At 37.6% G+C, this 17,286-nt stretch overlaps 1 protein-coding gene across 4 annotated transcripts in view; it reads right to left on the minus strand.

Moving 5' to 3' along the window:
* ANXA7 (annexin A7) overlaps window positions 1-17,286 on the minus strand; it is a 40,067-nt gene continuing 22,781 nt past the window's right edge. For all 4 annotated transcript variants that reach the window (XM_045040152.1, XM_045040151.1, XM_045040153.1 and 1 more), the window contains 8 exons: window positions 12,311-12,413; window positions 11,724-11,818; window positions 7,799-7,912; window positions 7,398-7,568; window positions 5,042-5,212; window positions 4,887-4,962; window positions 3,737-3,849; window positions 1-2,054 (listed from right to left, as the gene is read on the minus strand). In XM_045040152.1, coding sequence (XP_044896087.1) covers window positions 1,932-2,054; window positions 3,737-3,849; window positions 4,887-4,962; window positions 5,042-5,212; window positions 7,398-7,568; window positions 7,799-7,912; window positions 11,724-11,818; window positions 12,311-12,413 — 966 coding nt within the window. In that variant the 3' untranslated portion in view covers window positions 1-1,931. The remainder of the gene's footprint in view (window positions 2,055-3,736; window positions 3,850-4,886; window positions 4,963-5,041; window positions 5,213-7,397; window positions 7,569-7,798; window positions 7,913-11,723; window positions 11,819-12,310; window positions 12,414-17,286) is intronic.

Raw genomic sequence — 17,286 nt, forward strand, 5'->3', positions numbered from 1 at the left:
CAAAGGGTCACATATTTAATGATTCCATTCATATGAAAAGTCCAAAATTGGCAAGTCCATAGAAAGACAAAGTAGATTAGTGATTGCCACGGGCTGGACAGGAGGAGGGGGAATGAGGAGTGACTACTGATAGGTACAAAGTTTCTTTTTGGGTGATAAGAATGTTCAAAATTGATTATGGTGATGATTGCACAGATTTGTGAATATGCTAAAAACCACCGAGTTGTACACTTCAAAAAGGTGAATGGTATATGAATTATATCTAATTTTCAAAAGGTTTAAAAAATTTATTTTATTGATCATATCTTTTCTTTCCTTAATACCTTACCCCCATTTCTCATCTTTACCAAATCTCATCACTGTTACTTTTTTAAAACCTACATCCAAACTGAACTTTTTCAGTGATACTTTTAAAATATATGTTTATATATTTTTGAGAGGGAGATAGTGCAAGTAGGGGAGAGGTGGTGAGAGAGAATCCCAAGCAGGCCCTCACTATCAGCACAGAGCTCCATGTAGGGCTTGATCCCACAAACCGTGAGATCATGGCCTGAGTCGAAATCAAGAGTCGGACGTTTAACCAACTGAGCCACCCAGGCAACCCTCAATGATACTTTTTTTTAAAAAAGTAATTAACATCCATCTTAACCCATTATCCTTCTACCCATGTATCTTACCTTATGCTACAATCGTACATAGGTCTATCTAAGAGTAAGGTTGTATCTTATGCCAACTTATATGCCCCTTGGTATTTACACAAAACTGTTCATTGAATTATAATTCATATTTACTATTCTTCTCCTCAGTTCTTAGTACAATCATTCGTAAAATCTATTAAATTTCTGCTTTGTGCCAGGGAGCTTCACACAAAGAACTACGGTTCTCCTCTCAGCAGAATTTATAATCTAACATTTACCACTTTTTTTTTGGTGTCTTTTTATTTAGAACCCCTAGTATATTATAAATTTCCTTCCTTCATATTTCTCCTGGCTACCCATTATAATGCTCAATATACTCAATAAGTAATTGCTCAGTACTGGGGGTAAACCAATGGGTGTTGCAATCATCCTCCTATACCACTAACTGAGCTCCTGAACACTTCTCCAAAGAGCTAGCACTCAATTTTCCCAGTGATGCTTTAAGCTTCATTCACTCATTAACTGAACACCTCCTACATGTGAAGCTTCACTTTCTTGAATCATGATTAAATTACAACTAATTCTTAAAGTCATAATTTTTTTTTTTTACACTTGATCTTAGCCAAAAGGCCAAGAAGCTATTTCATAATTTTTTTTTTAAAGCCAAGGGCCAAAGGATCTTTAGAGAATTTTAGTAGACAAAAAAAAGTAGGCTATATATTTTATGCACATAAACATATAATCCCTTTTTAAAAAGTTGTTACAGGCAATACTCATCTATTCACTATGTGGAAAGTTTAGTGTTTATAAATATAAAATACCAATTTATGTAAAATAAGATGCAAATTACTCTATGTCAAAAGAGCTGAATTTTTTAAAAATATAGTTTTGATATACTACCAACTATAACTGTCCAATGGACCTATGGGGCTTTGGAAGGCAGAGTTTCAGCAACTTTTTTTTTTATTCATCATTATTACACAGAATTAGAGATTGCTGTGATTTTTATTCAATTTGGGACCCTGATTAGAGTAAGAACAGTGAGAATTATGCCTTACAAATATCGCGTCAATACTACATCATCGTGATATGGCTTCACGTTGATTGTATATAGAGAAAAAAATAACATTGGAATTAAGGCAATAACCACATGTGCAAACCAAGCACAATACCCTGACACAATGCTTAGTAAAAAGCTCTTTTGGTTTGGTGATGGTTGATATTGCTGCATGCAGGTCAGTCACTGCTTTGAAGGATATGCTGTGAAGAGCTTCGTTTATTTAAAAATCCCTCCTACTGGCCCACAATGGCCAGCAGAAGCCTTCGGTAATCTCCACTTGTGTCACTTACAATCATTGTGCTCAGGGTCTTCTGATACATCTGTTTGAACATCTGTTTTATTTGTACAAGATCAATCTGCATGCAAGAGATGATATTTTTGATGTTAGAAAAAAGCTGTTAAGAGAAAACTGGTATTATTAGAATTATTCTTTAATAGTGAAAAGAATATAATTATAATCAAAGCAGAGAGGGAAAAAAAACACACCAAGTGACTGACATTTAATAGCTAGCATTTATACCACTGCTAGCATCACCCAGTGAAGGGCTAATTTACTGTTCTGTAAAAATATTGAATAAGGGTGGTACTAGTCTCATCTATTATTCCAAAAAATACTGGTGATTTAAAAACCATTTAAAAAATAATAAAACCATTTGATAGAATGGTTATTATCAAAAACAGAAAATAACAAGTGTTAGCAGGATGTAGAGAAATTGGAACCCTTGTGCACTGCTGGTAGGAATGTAAAACAGTATAGCTGCTGTAGAAGAAGATATGGTGATTCCTCAAAAAAAATAAAATAGAACTACCATACGATACAGCAGTTCCACTTTCAGGTATGTACACAAAAGTGAAAGCAAAGACTCAAGCAAATATTTGTACACCAGTGTTCATACTAGCCAAAGGTGAAAGCAACCTGTCAATTGACAGAAGAATAAACAGAAGGTATTGTATACATACAATGGAATACTAGTCAGCCTTAAAAAGGAAAGAAATTCTGACACATGCTACAACATGGATGAACCTTGAAAATGTTATGCTAAGAAAGAAGCCAGTCACAAATGGATAAATACTGTATGATTCCACTTATACAAGGTACCTAGGGTAGTCAAATTCATAGGAAGAGAAAATAGAATGGTGGCTGGTGGTTGCCAGGGGCCGGGGAGAAAGGAGAATGGTAAATTATTGTTTAATAGGCGTATAGATTTTTAGTTTTGCAAGGTGAAAAAGTTATGGTGGTATGGTTGTACAACAACATGAATGTACGTAATGCCACTGGAATGCATACTTTAAAATGATTAAAATGGTAAGTCTTATGTATATATTTTATTACAATTTAAAGAAAAGATCATGCTTAGAAAATTTAGGTCTAAGTACAAATACACAACTTTTTAAAAAACATCATATGATGGTTGTCTTTTTAAAAATGATTTACCTTCTCTAGTATAATTTAGTGGCATAGGTTTTCTTTCAATTAAGAAAGAACTCTAATAAATATACAAAGTCAAAGAAAGGAAAATATTTGAGGTGTATTTGGGTAAAGAGATAAAGATAAATTTTTAAAAATTATTTTATAATTAAAAGCTATGCTAAATGTCGAGAATTTTATTATCCAATAGGATTAATCTTTCACAAAATTTTTTACATTAGCAAAATGAAAATGAAAAGATAAATATTTTCCAACTTGATATAACCCAGTATTCTCTGCAGACCTCCTCAAGTAGGAAAAATTCTTGGCACTGGCTACACTGAGACACAGTCATCTGTTGCACTAACTTAAGCCTCTCTCACAGCATGAGAATGAACACTGTACTTCACACAGCCTCCACCAGTAGTGACAAAGGAACTCTTATTTATTTAGTACATGAAATTTATTGTCAAATTGGTTTCCATACAACACCCAGTGCACATCCCAACAGGTGCCCTCCCCAATGCCTTTTCTTAACATCATTCCGAGGGACTGACAACCTGCTGAGGAACTTTCAGGAAATTAACATTCAAAATCAAGTAAGATCAGACAAAAAAAAGAAAGCCTCACCTCACTTCGAGTGACCACAATCCTGACCAGGGTGGAGTCATCTGTGCCGGCACCTTTCATAGAATAGTAGAGCCTCTCAGCAAAGAAGGCAGGGCGGTTCAGGGCACACTGCACTGCAAGTTAGAGATACTTCAAACATGATGCCTTGACAAAGGTATCCATGCTCCAGATTCATTTATCACTTCTAGCCTGCCTTTGATCATTTTCTACAGAATTATCTGAGAAATTTGAGGTGATGTTCTCCCTCTTGATTTTTTTCTCAGAATCCATCTTTCTAGCCACATTAGATGGGCTACCCTCAATTCTAGAGGATTCCCTCTAATAAATCCCATTTTCTTTCCATAGATGCAATAGCTTACACTCTTTACATTTTTTTCCCTTCAAGTGAGAAAATCTATAGCAACTGTGGCCAATAATACCTTACTTAAAAAGGAATAATGACTGAAATCTGAATTCTACAAGTCTGAGAGAAGGATAGGAGATACATTCCAGTATGAAAATGAAAACAGATTTGAGCCAAGATTTGAGAATGATAATAAGTCTGACACATTTTCTCTTAGGAAAATTAACAGCAAAGTCTTTTCCTGCAAATGGTAGAGGTATACTAACTGTACATTATTACTTTAGTTATAATTACTATAGTAATATTTGTAAGACACTCAATTGCTAATACCACATGTGTTCCTAATACTCCCTTTAGTCATATATTCTCCAGGAGAATTAAATTTCCATTTCATCGGACATCTCAAAGAACACCAGAAACTGGGTTTTTGATTTCAAAAGGGAAAAGGGTCTCTTTGGATTGAGTATTTGAAAGATGTTTTTGGGAGCTCAAAATGACACTTTGTGTGATGTCACTTATAGTTCCTTAGGGCTTTCCCATTCACTTTAATGGAACTGCTACATCTACTGTATATTCTTGTTTAATCCTCATGAAGGGCATACAGAATAAAGACCAATGAATTCCAAAACAACCCTATTCGATCACACCACCACCATTCATAAGGAATTGTATATAAAACATGGGATTAGCTCAGCCTCTAAGCAGATTCCCAGAAAGCTATATTAAGCATCATCACTTAATGGGAACAACTAGTCAAAGCCTCATTCATTTACAAATAAAACAAAGCAAAACATAAAAGTATCTTACAGATGGTCTTCAAACCACTTTCAACATTTCCGGAAAATTCACGGGCAACACTACTTAGTAAATCTCGATTAGCCACCTTCAAACAAAAAACACAAGGGTTAAAATATTTTCACAACTTAAAACAGAAGCCAGATCTTCAAAAGAAAAGCTCATACCCTGGAATAAGCCTCCATGGTAGCTTTCAGCTGAGGAAAGCTTCTTGTGGCAAGAATCATGTTAAAGCAAGATTCATCTGTCCCTAGTCTCCCCTCACCAGCTTGATAGAGACGCTGAGCATCTTCCTGAGCCAGCTGGTGGTTAACATTCTGATTCTCATCACGATTTCCCTGCAAAAGAGGAAGGCAAGACTTGGAAGATGTGACACAAGTTCTATTAAAATCCTCCCCCGCCAAAAAAAAAAAAAAAAAAAAAAGCCAAAAAGAAAAACATCTTTTCTAGGATATATAAACTACCACTCAAATGAAGAAATTATAATTCTCCTTAGCTGGGATTTAAGATCAATATGCATTATACTGAGTTCCACTTTGTATTCATTTATGCAGCTAAAATGTATGGAGCACTTGTTTTGTGTGAGGCTGTATTAGGTTCTCCAGAGAAAGAGTACCTATAGGATAAGCAAGGTGGTAGGGACACAAGAAGACAAGGTCCCTGCCCTCAAAGAATTTAAGTCAAGGGAGGGAGTATATAATATGGAGCTTCATGAACTTCCTTTCCTTCAGTCAAGTGAAATCTTAATATTTAAGTTTTATTATGAATGTAGACATAAAAATGACACAGGAGCTTTTAGGAAGAAGCTACAAATAACTCAAGTTCTGCCAGACTGTGCCAATTTGTATACCAAATTTTCGCTGGGATGGGAGGGAAAGAAGGAGAGAGCGAGAGAGAAAGCCGTGGGCCTGAACAAGAGCAAAGCCTAGATGGGCATTTGGTTTCTCTCAAAAACACAAACCCAAATGAAGGAAAAGCTGCCCTCTAAAGTCTTGGTGTCAGTCTGAGGAACACAATAGACAAGTGTTCCTTAAAGGTGAGAAACTGTATTCTGAACACAATGGAGAGGTGTTCCTTACAGGTGAGAAACTATTTTGAAGGGCAGTGGGCACAAGAAATAAGCAGAAGCATATTCTAAATGAGAGACTAAAGATAGCACACAGGAAAAGATGCTCAGGAAAAACTTCCCAGATGATTGCCTTTGGATTCAAACACACAAAAACCAGTCTCATTTTCCTGAGAAGCCATTCTTCTGCTCACTCCCTTTAAGAGGTCTCTTTACTTTGTAAAATAGCTGGGCCTTGAACTCTGCATAAAGAGATTTGGCACCTCATGTAGTTTTTTGTTTTGTTTTGTTTTTTAAGTAGTCTCCATGCCTAACGTGGGGCTTAAACTCACAACCCTGAGATCAAGAATCACATGCTCTACCAACTAAGCCAGCCAGGTGCCCTTCATGTAAAAAATAAACATTTTTTAGCATTAAATCCCTGTTCCTGTTTTGTCTTCTTGCTGTTGTTTTTCTTCTTGTTGTTTTTCAATGCTAATCTATTTCCCTACTCTGTTATTCCATTGTAGGTAAATTCAATTTGTTCCCACCCATTTGCTTTCTCATTTCCACATTCACTCACTTTGGCACACTGTGTTTTCTGGAACTATCTTCCTTTTGCTCTGAAGAGCCTGACTTCTGCTTTCCTATCCCTCAAGACTGCCCAGCTTTGTATACTAGCAGGATAGCCAATAACTCCTGACACTGAATCAGTGTGCTTGTCTTTTCAAGTAGACCCTCATCATCTCATTCTAAGTATGCTTATAGTATCATTCCAAATACCCTATCTGGATAATTTTCCATCACTTCTCCAGCACATCTGGGGAATCAGAATAAGGAAGGTGCTAATCACATTACTGTGAACTCTGAGAAAAGTTTCTGCATCTCTGGCTCTCCTCACAGTTTTCACCTCTTACAGCACTTCCATGGAAGTCCTGCATATCATCAGTTGATGGCCCAATTTAACTGGCAGTACAATGCTAAACTTGCAAGTATGAGATTCAGGGACACCTGGGTGGTTCAGTCAGTTAAGTGTCTGACTTCGGCTCAGGTCATGATCTCAAAGTTCATGAGTTCAAGCCCTACATCAGGCTCTCTGCTCTCAGTGCAGAGCCTGCTTCGGATCCTCTGTCCCCCCGCCGCCCCTACCACTGCCATCTCTCTCTGCCTCTCTTTCTCTCAAAAATAAACTTAAAAAAAAAAAGAAGTATGAGATTCATCCTAAGACAAAGAGCCAAGCTGATTTCTGATTCCATATAACGTTAAAGAGGTTAATTTCTAATCTCTTACAAACCTAGATCTGCGGAAATAAATCTCAATAGTGACTACAAAGAAATTTGAACATTGGATTCTGTGCTACCCCTCTTAAAGATGTCAAGATTCCAAGGGGCTAAATATGAAAAGGAATAAAGAATGCTCCCTGATAATACAAAGCGAAGAATGTTCCCTCCATCAATATATATTCATACTATACTCACTTGGCACATGGATACAAGTAAACGTTCAAAATGTCCTGATGTATCTGATCTAATGTCCTTTTCAAGGTCTCGTCCAAATTCTGATTGATAACATCTGACAATTTCTCGGATTTCCTGATTTGTTCTTGTGCACAAAATTTCAATCAATACACGTTCCTGAGTTCCTGCTCCCTATGTGAAATGAAGAAAGTGAGACTTATACAAAAGAAAAACAAAATAACAGAAAATAATTAAATCTTACTAGTTCATCAAATACTTCTTTGGCCTCCAGACCTAAAAAGCTCTATTTATTCAGATGATATGATACAACATACTGATTTAGCTGTCACTGTAAACTGCCATAATTGGTGGGGTTTTACATTTAAAATAGGATAAAATATACAAAGTAAATGACACAGTACCTTCATTGCATTCCGTAAACTCCAGGCATCATAATATGTAGGTGGCATGAATAGGGCAAGGATCAGTTCTTCCATATTTCCACTTAACTCTGATTTGAGGTCTTTGATTAAATCCTATTTAATTACAAATACAAACTAATTATGTGTGCTCTCCAAATTTTGCTGCTTAAATTTTTTAAATATGGAAAAGTGGAATTGAACTGCTTTATGAAAACCTAAATTTCAAATTTGAGTAGCGTATACTAAGAAACAAGTAAATATATACATTTCAAGTTTGTATTTTATTTTATTTTTTTTTTTTTTAAATTTTTTTTTTTATTTTTTTTAATGTTTATTTATTTTTGAGATAGAGAGAGACAGAGCATGAACGGGCGAGGGGCAGAGAGAGAGGGAGACACAGAATCCGAAGCAGGCTCCAGGCTCTGAGCCATCAGCCCAGAGCCCGACGCGGGGCTCGAACTCACGGACCGCGAGATCGTGACCTGGCTGAAGTCGGACGCTTAACCGACTGCGCCACCCAGGCGCCCCTCAAGTTTGTATTTTAAAGCAGATGTATTTTATTCACTCTACCAATAAACAATAACAAATTCCTACTATAGTTCCACCACTATACCAGGTACAAAGACAGAGATATGAAATAAAAAAATCATTCAAATGAACAAAATAATAAGCAGGTATTTACTTAGTATAAGAAACTGTTCTTGTTCTGTGTGGAAGCAGGAAACATCATTGTGTTCTTCTGTGGAAAGATAAGGTAAACCCCTAAAAAGAGATAGTATAAGGCAGCCTGTACTTAAGTAGCACATAAATAGCAGAAAAAGCTCAAACAAGAGAAGTTAAAGTGGGCTAGAAAGCCCAAAGAAAGCTTCTAGTCCAGATCTTGAAGAGTATGTAAAATTAGCAAGCAAAGAGGAAGGAGAAAGACATTTCAGGCAAGAAGGAAGAACACAAATGAGAAACACAAACATGGTTCCCAGGCTTGACCATGCACTCAAATCATCTGTGGAATTATTTGAGAAGAAGAGAAGAGAAGAGAAGAGAAGAGAAGAGAAGAGAAGAGAAGAGAAGAGAAGAGAAGAAAAGAAAAACACACTGATGTTGAGGACAAATACTCAGAGGTTCTGCAAGTGTTTTTAAGTCTGAAAGGAAATTATGATGCTCAGCTAAGGTTGGGAGTCCCTAGTATGAAACAAGAACAAGCAAAGCCTTTTTTTTTTTTTTTTTTAATTTTTTTTATTCAACGTTTATTTATTTTTGGGACAGAGAGAGACAGAGCATGAACGGGGGAGGGGCAGAGAGAGAGGGAGACACAGAATCGGAAACAGGCTCCAGGCTCTGAGCTATCAGCCCAGAGCCCGACGCGGGGCTCGAACTCACGGACCGCGAGATCGTGACCTGGCTGAAGTCGGACGCTTAACCGACTGCGCCACCCAGGCGCCCCAAGCAAAGCCTTTTTAATGAACCAGTAAGACAACCAATTTTGTTAGAGGGGAATGTTCTCACAGATTAGTGAGACAGAGTTGTAACGATATGCTTGGGTCATCACCTTGAACACAAGCTAAAGAATGTGCATTGGATTCTTCATGCTGGGAGAAGCCACAGGAAATTTTTATGCAAGAAAATGGCATTGAAATGGCAACCATAGGCAGTATGGACTACGATGACAAAGAGGTTTATAGATAAGAACATTTAGGCTACTAGAACATTTAGGTAAGAATTCATTCAGGCTTGGACTTGAGTAGTGGATTTGAGATGGAAGCACATTTTTAAAAAGACCTTTTACATATTAGATCAACAAGATAGAGTTAATAACCAGATGCTAGGACAAAGCAGTGCCTGGCATATAGTAGGCATTGAATAGGTATCCAAAGACTGATGAAGAATGTGGAATCAAGGACAACCCCACAGCAGGCTTGAAGAATGACTTAAAAAAATTTTTTTTAATATTTATTTATTTTTTAATTTTTTTTTTTTTAATCTTTATTTATTTTTGAGAGAGTGAGAGACAGAGTGAGAGCAGGGGACGAACAGAGAGAGAGGGAGACACAGAATCTGAAGCAGGCTCCAGGCTCTGAGCCGTCAGCACAGAGCCTGATGTGGGGCTTAAACCCACGAACCATGAGATCATGACCTGAGCTGAAGTCGGACACTTAACCGACTGAGCCACCCAGGCACCCCTAATATTTATTTTTGAGAGAGCGAGAGAGAGAGAGACAGAGAGAGAGAGAGCGAGCATGCACGCACGTGCGCATGAGCAAGTGGGGGAGGGGCAGAGAGGGAGGGAGACACAGAATCAGATGCAGGCTCTAAGCTCTTAGCTGTCAGCACAGACCCCAACGCAGGGCTAGAACCCACAAACTGCAAGATCACGACCTGAGCCAAAGTTGGATGCTTAACCAACTGAGCCACTCAGGGGCCCCTAGAAGAATGATATTTTTATTAATTAATAGGAAGCCAAAGAAAAGATGGCTGGGAATAAAAAAACATATGCTGTGAGTTTAGTTTTAATTCTAAACTGATATATAAGAAAATTCAGGACAGCGTAGCACAGGCTATATACAAACTAAAGAAATTCATAATATGGAAAATACTTTTGTTAGAGAAGCAAGTACGAGGTTGAACCCTAAGGAAATCTAGAGTTTGTGTTGCTTAATCAGCTTTAAGATTGAAGAAGTGGAGGGGTTCCTAGATGGTTTAGTCACTTAACCGTCTGACTTCGGCTCAGGTCATGATTTCACACTTTGTGAATTCAAGCCCCGCATCGGGTTCTGGGCTGACAGCTTGGAGCCTGGAGTGTGCTTTGGATTCTGTATCTCCCTCTCTGCCCCTTCCCCACTCATACTCTGTCTCTCTCAAAAAATAAATAAACGTTAAAAAAAAAAAAAAAAAAAAAAAGACTGAAGAAGTGGACCTGGGCCAAGGAGGGAGGGTAAGGCAGAGTAAAATAGGTCAAGTGGGACCAACTGATGAACCTCTGCCCCCATTCTAAGAAAAGTAAACTAGATCCAGAGAATGTTAGAAAGTTTTAGGATTCCTATCTAAATGGCAAACCAATGGTACCCAGTTTTCCCCTTTATATCTAAGAAGCAGTAGCACTTTTTAGCCATAGAATCTTGCTGTATTTTGTTACTGATCATCCATTCAGCAAATATTTATCAAGTGGCTATTATCATTCCTGTACTTGGTGCTAAAAATGCACAAATGAGTAGGACATGGTTAGCCTGAGGGGAGCTCACTGTTTTGGGGAGTGGGCAGTGAGATCAGTTAGAGCAGAAGTTTTACAAAATGCTATCAGACCACAGTGAGAGAAGGAGCTAAATTCTGCCTAGAGCAATGAGAGAAACTTCACGGAGAAGCTGATTTAACCCAAATCCTGAAGTTGTTTGCCATGAAGAAAAAGAGGAAAAGGTGTTCTAGGCCAAGAGTACAACATATACCAAGCATAGAGTTATAAAAGATCATGATGTACACAGGGAATGGCAAGAAGTTCCACGTGGGCATAATATAGGATACAATTAGAGGGAGAGAATGGAGTGGAAGATGATGCCAAACACCAAGAACAAGCAGGGGCTATGTGATAAGTCATTGAATCCCACTGTAAAGAGAAGACTGAGAACCAAACTATTATACTGTTTATCTATTTTATATACAAAGTTATCTACTATCAGTTACACTATTGTAGCCATAATCTGTTTTCTACTGAGCATTTATCAGACATAGTATGAGGTATGATTATGAGATGAAGGATTACTCCAGAATTAGACTTTTAAGAGAAATACATAGCAAACACACCACTCTGGGGTCTCTGGAGTCTTGTCTCTACTTTGTACCATCAGTACTAATAAAAACATAGTATCCAACCTCGCATAAAGGCAGAGTCTACAGGCCATTGTTTGTGGCCAGAAAAGAAAAAAAATATAAATACCTTGCCATACATGGTCTTAAAAGCTGCTTTAATTTTTTGCCTCTGGTCATTGGAACGGTTGGCCACAATATTCACAATTGCCTGCTCGTCTGTCCCTGGAAGAACCATACATGTTTAAGTAAGGATGAAGTCGGTGCTGGCTACTCCTTGAGGACATCTCTTGGTTGCTTTACAAGGTGACTGGTGCCAGATTAAATTGAGGTATGTGCACAGGTGGACACATAAACTTGATTTATTTTTACTTTAGATTTAGTTTATTTTTACTTTAGATTCAATTATAAATAAGATAAAAACCTGTTTTCTTTTTTTATTTAAAAAAAAATTTTTTTTAACGTTTATTTATTTTTGAGAGAGAGAGAGAGAGAGAGAGAGAGAGAGAGAGAGAGAGAGAGAGAGCGCGCGCGCGCATGAACGGGGGAGGGTCAGAGAGAGAAACACAGAATCTGAAACAGGCTCCAGGCTCTGAGCGGTCAGCACAGAACCTGATGCGGGGCTCGAACTCACGGACTGCGAGATCATGACCTGAGCCGAAGTCAGACGCTTAACCGACTGAGCCACCCAGGCGCCCCAAAAACCTGTTTTCTTACCAAAACCCTTCATCGCTTTCCGAAGAATTTCTGCATCTCTCATGGCATCAAAGTTGGCAGCTGGTCGGATTGTTCCTTGAGCTCCCTGAGTCATTGCGGCAGGCTGAAATGAGAAGCAAAAATTCCAAGTCAGTTACTGTGGTAATCCTTTCATAACATAAAAACACATCAAATTATCATGTTGTACACATAAAACTAATACAATGTTATATGTCACTTACATCTCAATAAAACTGGGAGGCAGGGGATGTAAAAATGTTCAACTTCTTTAGTGGAAGAAACAAATTTTTTTAAAAGCCCGGATTCTTTGCTGACAAGAAGACAACTTAAGACTTCCCCAGTTATCACTCTTAGGCAAGGAGGCCATGTTTAACTTTTAGGACAAAGCATATGAGCATTTTATTTTCAGGGCTCATTCTGGAACAGGCAAGAAAGACCTATCCCCTTCCTGCCAAAAGACAGCTAACCTCCAAACTTTCAGGAGACAAAAAAGTCAAGCTTGTGAAATCAGTCACAATCTTCCTATGCCTCGATTTCCTTCTTGGTAGAATACAAGGGAAAAAAAGAGACTGATTCCTGGATAGTGTTGAGCAGCAGTGTCTAATTTAAAGACAATAATATAGGGGTGCCTGGGTGGCTCGGTCAGTTGGGCATCTGACTTCGGCTCAAGTAATGATCTCACAGTTTGTGAGTTCAAGCCCCGCATCAGGCTCTGTGCTGACAGCTTGGAGCCTGAAGCCTGTTTCAGATTCTGTGTCTCCTTCCCTCTCTCTAACCCTCCCCTGCTTGCACTCTGTCTCTCTGTCTCTGTCTCTGTCTCTCTCTCTCTCTCTCTCAAATAAGTAATAAGCATTAAAAAAAATTTTTTTAAAGAGCTTCTGCACAATAACTATAGCTAACATCACACTTCACAGAGAAAGACTGGATGGTTTCTCTCTGAGATTGGTAACAAGGGAAAAATTCTGTTCTCACCACTCATTCAAAATAAATAGATAGATAGATAGATAGATAGATAGATAGATAGATAGATAGATAGATAAATACAATAAGATAATGAGGGCTTTAGTTAGGCAGACCTTGAATTGATCAATGAGGTTTCAAATAAGCAATAAAATTTTGGCAATATCTTTCCATTTCCTCTATAGGCCCTCATTATCAAACATGAAATAGAGGCACCTGGATGGTTCAGTCAATTAAGCATCCAACTTCAGCTCAGGTCATGATCTCACAGTTCATGAGTTCAAGCCCCACATAGGGCTCTCTACAGTCAGCACAGAGCCCTCTTTGGATCCTCTGTCCACCCCCGTCTCTGCCCCTCTCCTGCTCATGGTCTGTCTCTCAAAAATAAACATTAAAAAACATGAAATAAAACATTTTATAGTAAGAAAAGCACAAAATGAAAGCAAGCAATGATTAGAGATTCTGGGAGGTAGAATATTCTTCATAGATTATATAGGAAATAAACCAGAAGGCAAAACAGGGACTATACTTTAAAAATACAAATTGGGGCACCTGGGTGGCCTAGTCGGTTGAGTGTCTGACTCTTGATTTTGGCTCAGGTCACGATCTAATGGTTTCGTGGGTTTGAGCCCTGTGTCGAGCTCTGTACTGATGGCACGGAGACTGCTTAGGATTCTCTCTCCCTCTCTCTCTGCCCCTCCCCTGCTCATGTTCTCTCTCTAAATAAATAAATAAATTTAAAAAAATTAAATAAAAAATAAAAATACAAATCTATGGGGAAACTTAAAAATCACTATGACATACCCCACAGTAATAACTGTTTCCAGAGAGAATCATCAATGGATGCTAAAATTAGTGAGTAAAAGTGCGATGAGAACCAAGATATTTACATAGTTTGCACCTGGCAAACACAAGTGATCAAAATTAATCATTGCCAATAACAGAATAAGTCAACGATAAGTGCCTCCTGATACAATAATGCATTGGAGATCCAAGACCATTTCTGTGGTACTCCTGTCAAAATGGCCAAACCTGAATTTAATCATGAGGAAGTATCAGACAAACCCAAACTAAGGAATTTTCTCAAAATAACTGGCAGTACGCTTCAAAAGTGTCAAGGTCATAAACAAAAAAGACTGAAGAATTGTGTCAAGTTAAAGGAAACTTAAGAGAGGTGCCTGACTGGCTCAGTCGGTAGAGCATGTGATTCTTGATCTCAGGGTTGTGAGTTCGAGCACCACACTGGGCATAGAGATTACTAAAACAAATGAAATGAAATCAAAATTAATATTAAAAAAACAAGTAAACTTAAGAGACATGACAACAAATGCAATGTTTCATCCTGGATTTGATCCTGAACCAGAAAAGGACATTAATGGGATAATTGGTAACACTTGAATAAGATCTATAGTTTGGGTAATAGTATTACATCAATGTTATTTCCTGATTTTGATCATTTTGTTGTGTTTATATAAGAAGTTAACACTGGAGGATCTGGGTAAAGGCTATTCAGGAATTCTATAATTTTTATAACTTTTTTGTAAGTCCGAAATTATTTCAAATTTAAACAAATTTTAAAATATACAGCTAGGAAACAATAGTTTTCTTTTTTCTTTTAATGTTTATTCATTTTGAGAGAGAGAGAAGCAGTGTGTGTGTGAGTGTGAGGGAGACAGAGAGAGAGAGAGAGAGAGAGAGAGAGAGAGAGAGAGAGAATGAATATCCCAAGCAGGTTCTGTGCTGTCAACGCAGAGCCTGATGGGAGACTCAGTATCACAAATCATGACATCATGACCTGAGCTGCAATCAAGAGTCAGACACTTAACCAAATGAGCCACCCAGGTACCCCTTCAATAGTTTTCTTAAACTATTCAAATCAGGGCTTAAGAGAGATGGGATGAAGTGAGATGATATCCCACTACATTCTTTTAACTGAATTTTAATAATATATTTATTTAACCGATTATCTCTAAAATATCATTTAAAGATGCATTCAACACCACTCCAATGTAAAATGATTCAATTGCTTTTTAGGCAACTGAAACTGCATTTAATGTTATTTATACCCATTGAATACAGCAATATGCCAGCAACTGCAGGGCAAAGTAAATGGGGAGAAGAGAACCAGACCATCTTTTAGGCCTAAACATTTTTAGGGTCAATAATTTCTCCCACTTACCAATACTCTCACACCAATGTTTTCTTCTAACAACCATCCTGCACTATGAAGATTCCTTCTAAGCCAAGAATGTAAGCAGAGAACTAACAAATGACAAATATTTGTATAGTGGTTTTAAAAAAAAATTCTACTTGTAGCTTTACATGAGCTTTATGGTACCGAGAAACTAAGGTTTCCTTCATTAAAATCCTAAGTAGGGCAAAAGCCTTTGTTTACAATACACTGGACTAGACAGTAAGAGAAACTAATCCTCAAAATCTATGATTTGATGATCCTCATCTTCTGTCATCCTCTTCTTTTTTGATTTTTTAAATGTTTATTCATTTTTGAGAGACAGAGAGAACACAGAATGAGTTGGGGAAAGGCAGAGAGAGAGAGAGAGAGAGAGACACAGCCAGACAGAATCCAAAGCAGGCTCCAGGCTCTGAGCTGTCAGCACAGAGCCCGATGCCGGGCTCGAACTCACTGACAGTGAGATCATGACCTGAGCTGAAGTTGGACACTCAACCAACTGAGCCACCCAGGCGTCCCATCTCTTCTTTCTTAAAAAACAAACAAAAACTACTCATTTTTCATCTTCAGGAAAAAAATGGATTTGTTTCATTCTTTGTTGAAAGTCTAAGTTTGCAATGAATCTTTATCAAAAATACTGTCATCTTCCAGGCACTATATTGAATTAAAAGATATCAGGGTCCATGTTCCAGAGGTCAAAACTCAAACTAGGGAAGATTTCTCAGCACAACAAAGCCCACACTGCAATCAAAAGTTCTACCCTTTGACACCCATTTGATACCAACCTTCCTACTGGAAAACAAAATTGAGTCAATCAGGGAAGTCACCTGTCCCAAATGCCCAACCAAGACAAAAATTTTCATCTTCCTACACACATTATATACTCATACACACCATCCACCAGAGGACTTTCAGTGATAGGAAGCTTACTCCTCTCAAGGGAGCCTGTTCCATTTGCATCTAAAAGATCTTCCAAAATTTACCACTCTGTTAAGTTCCACTTATTGGTTTTAGTTCTATCTTAAGGTAGTAATTGTTACACATGAGTTGCATGTGTATGTATATTTCATTTTTAGTGTTTTAGGTTTGAAAAATTTTTAACTTTTTTTTTTTTTTTTACTTTACAGCCAAGTTAGTTAGCATACAGTACAACCATGATCTCAGGAGTAGATTCCTTAAAGCCCTCTACCCATTTAGCCCATTCCCCTCTCACAACCCCTCCAGCAATCCTCTGTTCCCTATATTTAAGTCTCTTGTTTTTGTCCCTCTCCCTGTTATTATATTATTTTTGCTTCCCTTCCTTATGTTCATCTGTTTTGTATCTTAAAGTCCTCATATGAGTGAAGTCATATATTTGTCTTTCTCTGACTAATTTCACTTAGCACAATACCCTCTAGTTCCATCCACGTAGTTGCAAATGACATGAAAATCTTTTTTTATACTTAGTCATAAAATCCATGTCTCTCTCAAACTATGTGCACGCTTAAGCTAAAATAAAATAAAAATTCTCATACATGATTAAAATAACTATAGACATATAATATGATTAACAATCAACTTCAACAATAAAAAAAAAGATTGAAGGCAATTCCCTATGTGCTTTGGAGGAATATCATTTATAGTACCAGCAAAGCAGCATTATGTAACAGGGAGACCATTGGTCTGGGAGTCAGAAGAACTAGAGCTAGTCTCAGCTTAGTCTTTTACTAGGTGTGTGGTCTTGGACAAATTTCTTAATCTGGAACTCAAATTCCTCAAATCAAGAAAGTAAGCCAGAAAATAGCTAAAGTGTTTCTCTTTCAATACTTTAATCCCTCTCCCATCT

Source organism: Felis catus, chromosome D2, assembly GCF_018350175.1.
Source record: "Felis catus isolate Fca126 chromosome D2, F.catus_Fca126_mat1.0, whole genome shotgun sequence".
Classification (NCBI taxonomy): domain Eukaryota; kingdom Metazoa; phylum Chordata; class Mammalia; order Carnivora; family Felidae; genus Felis; species Felis catus.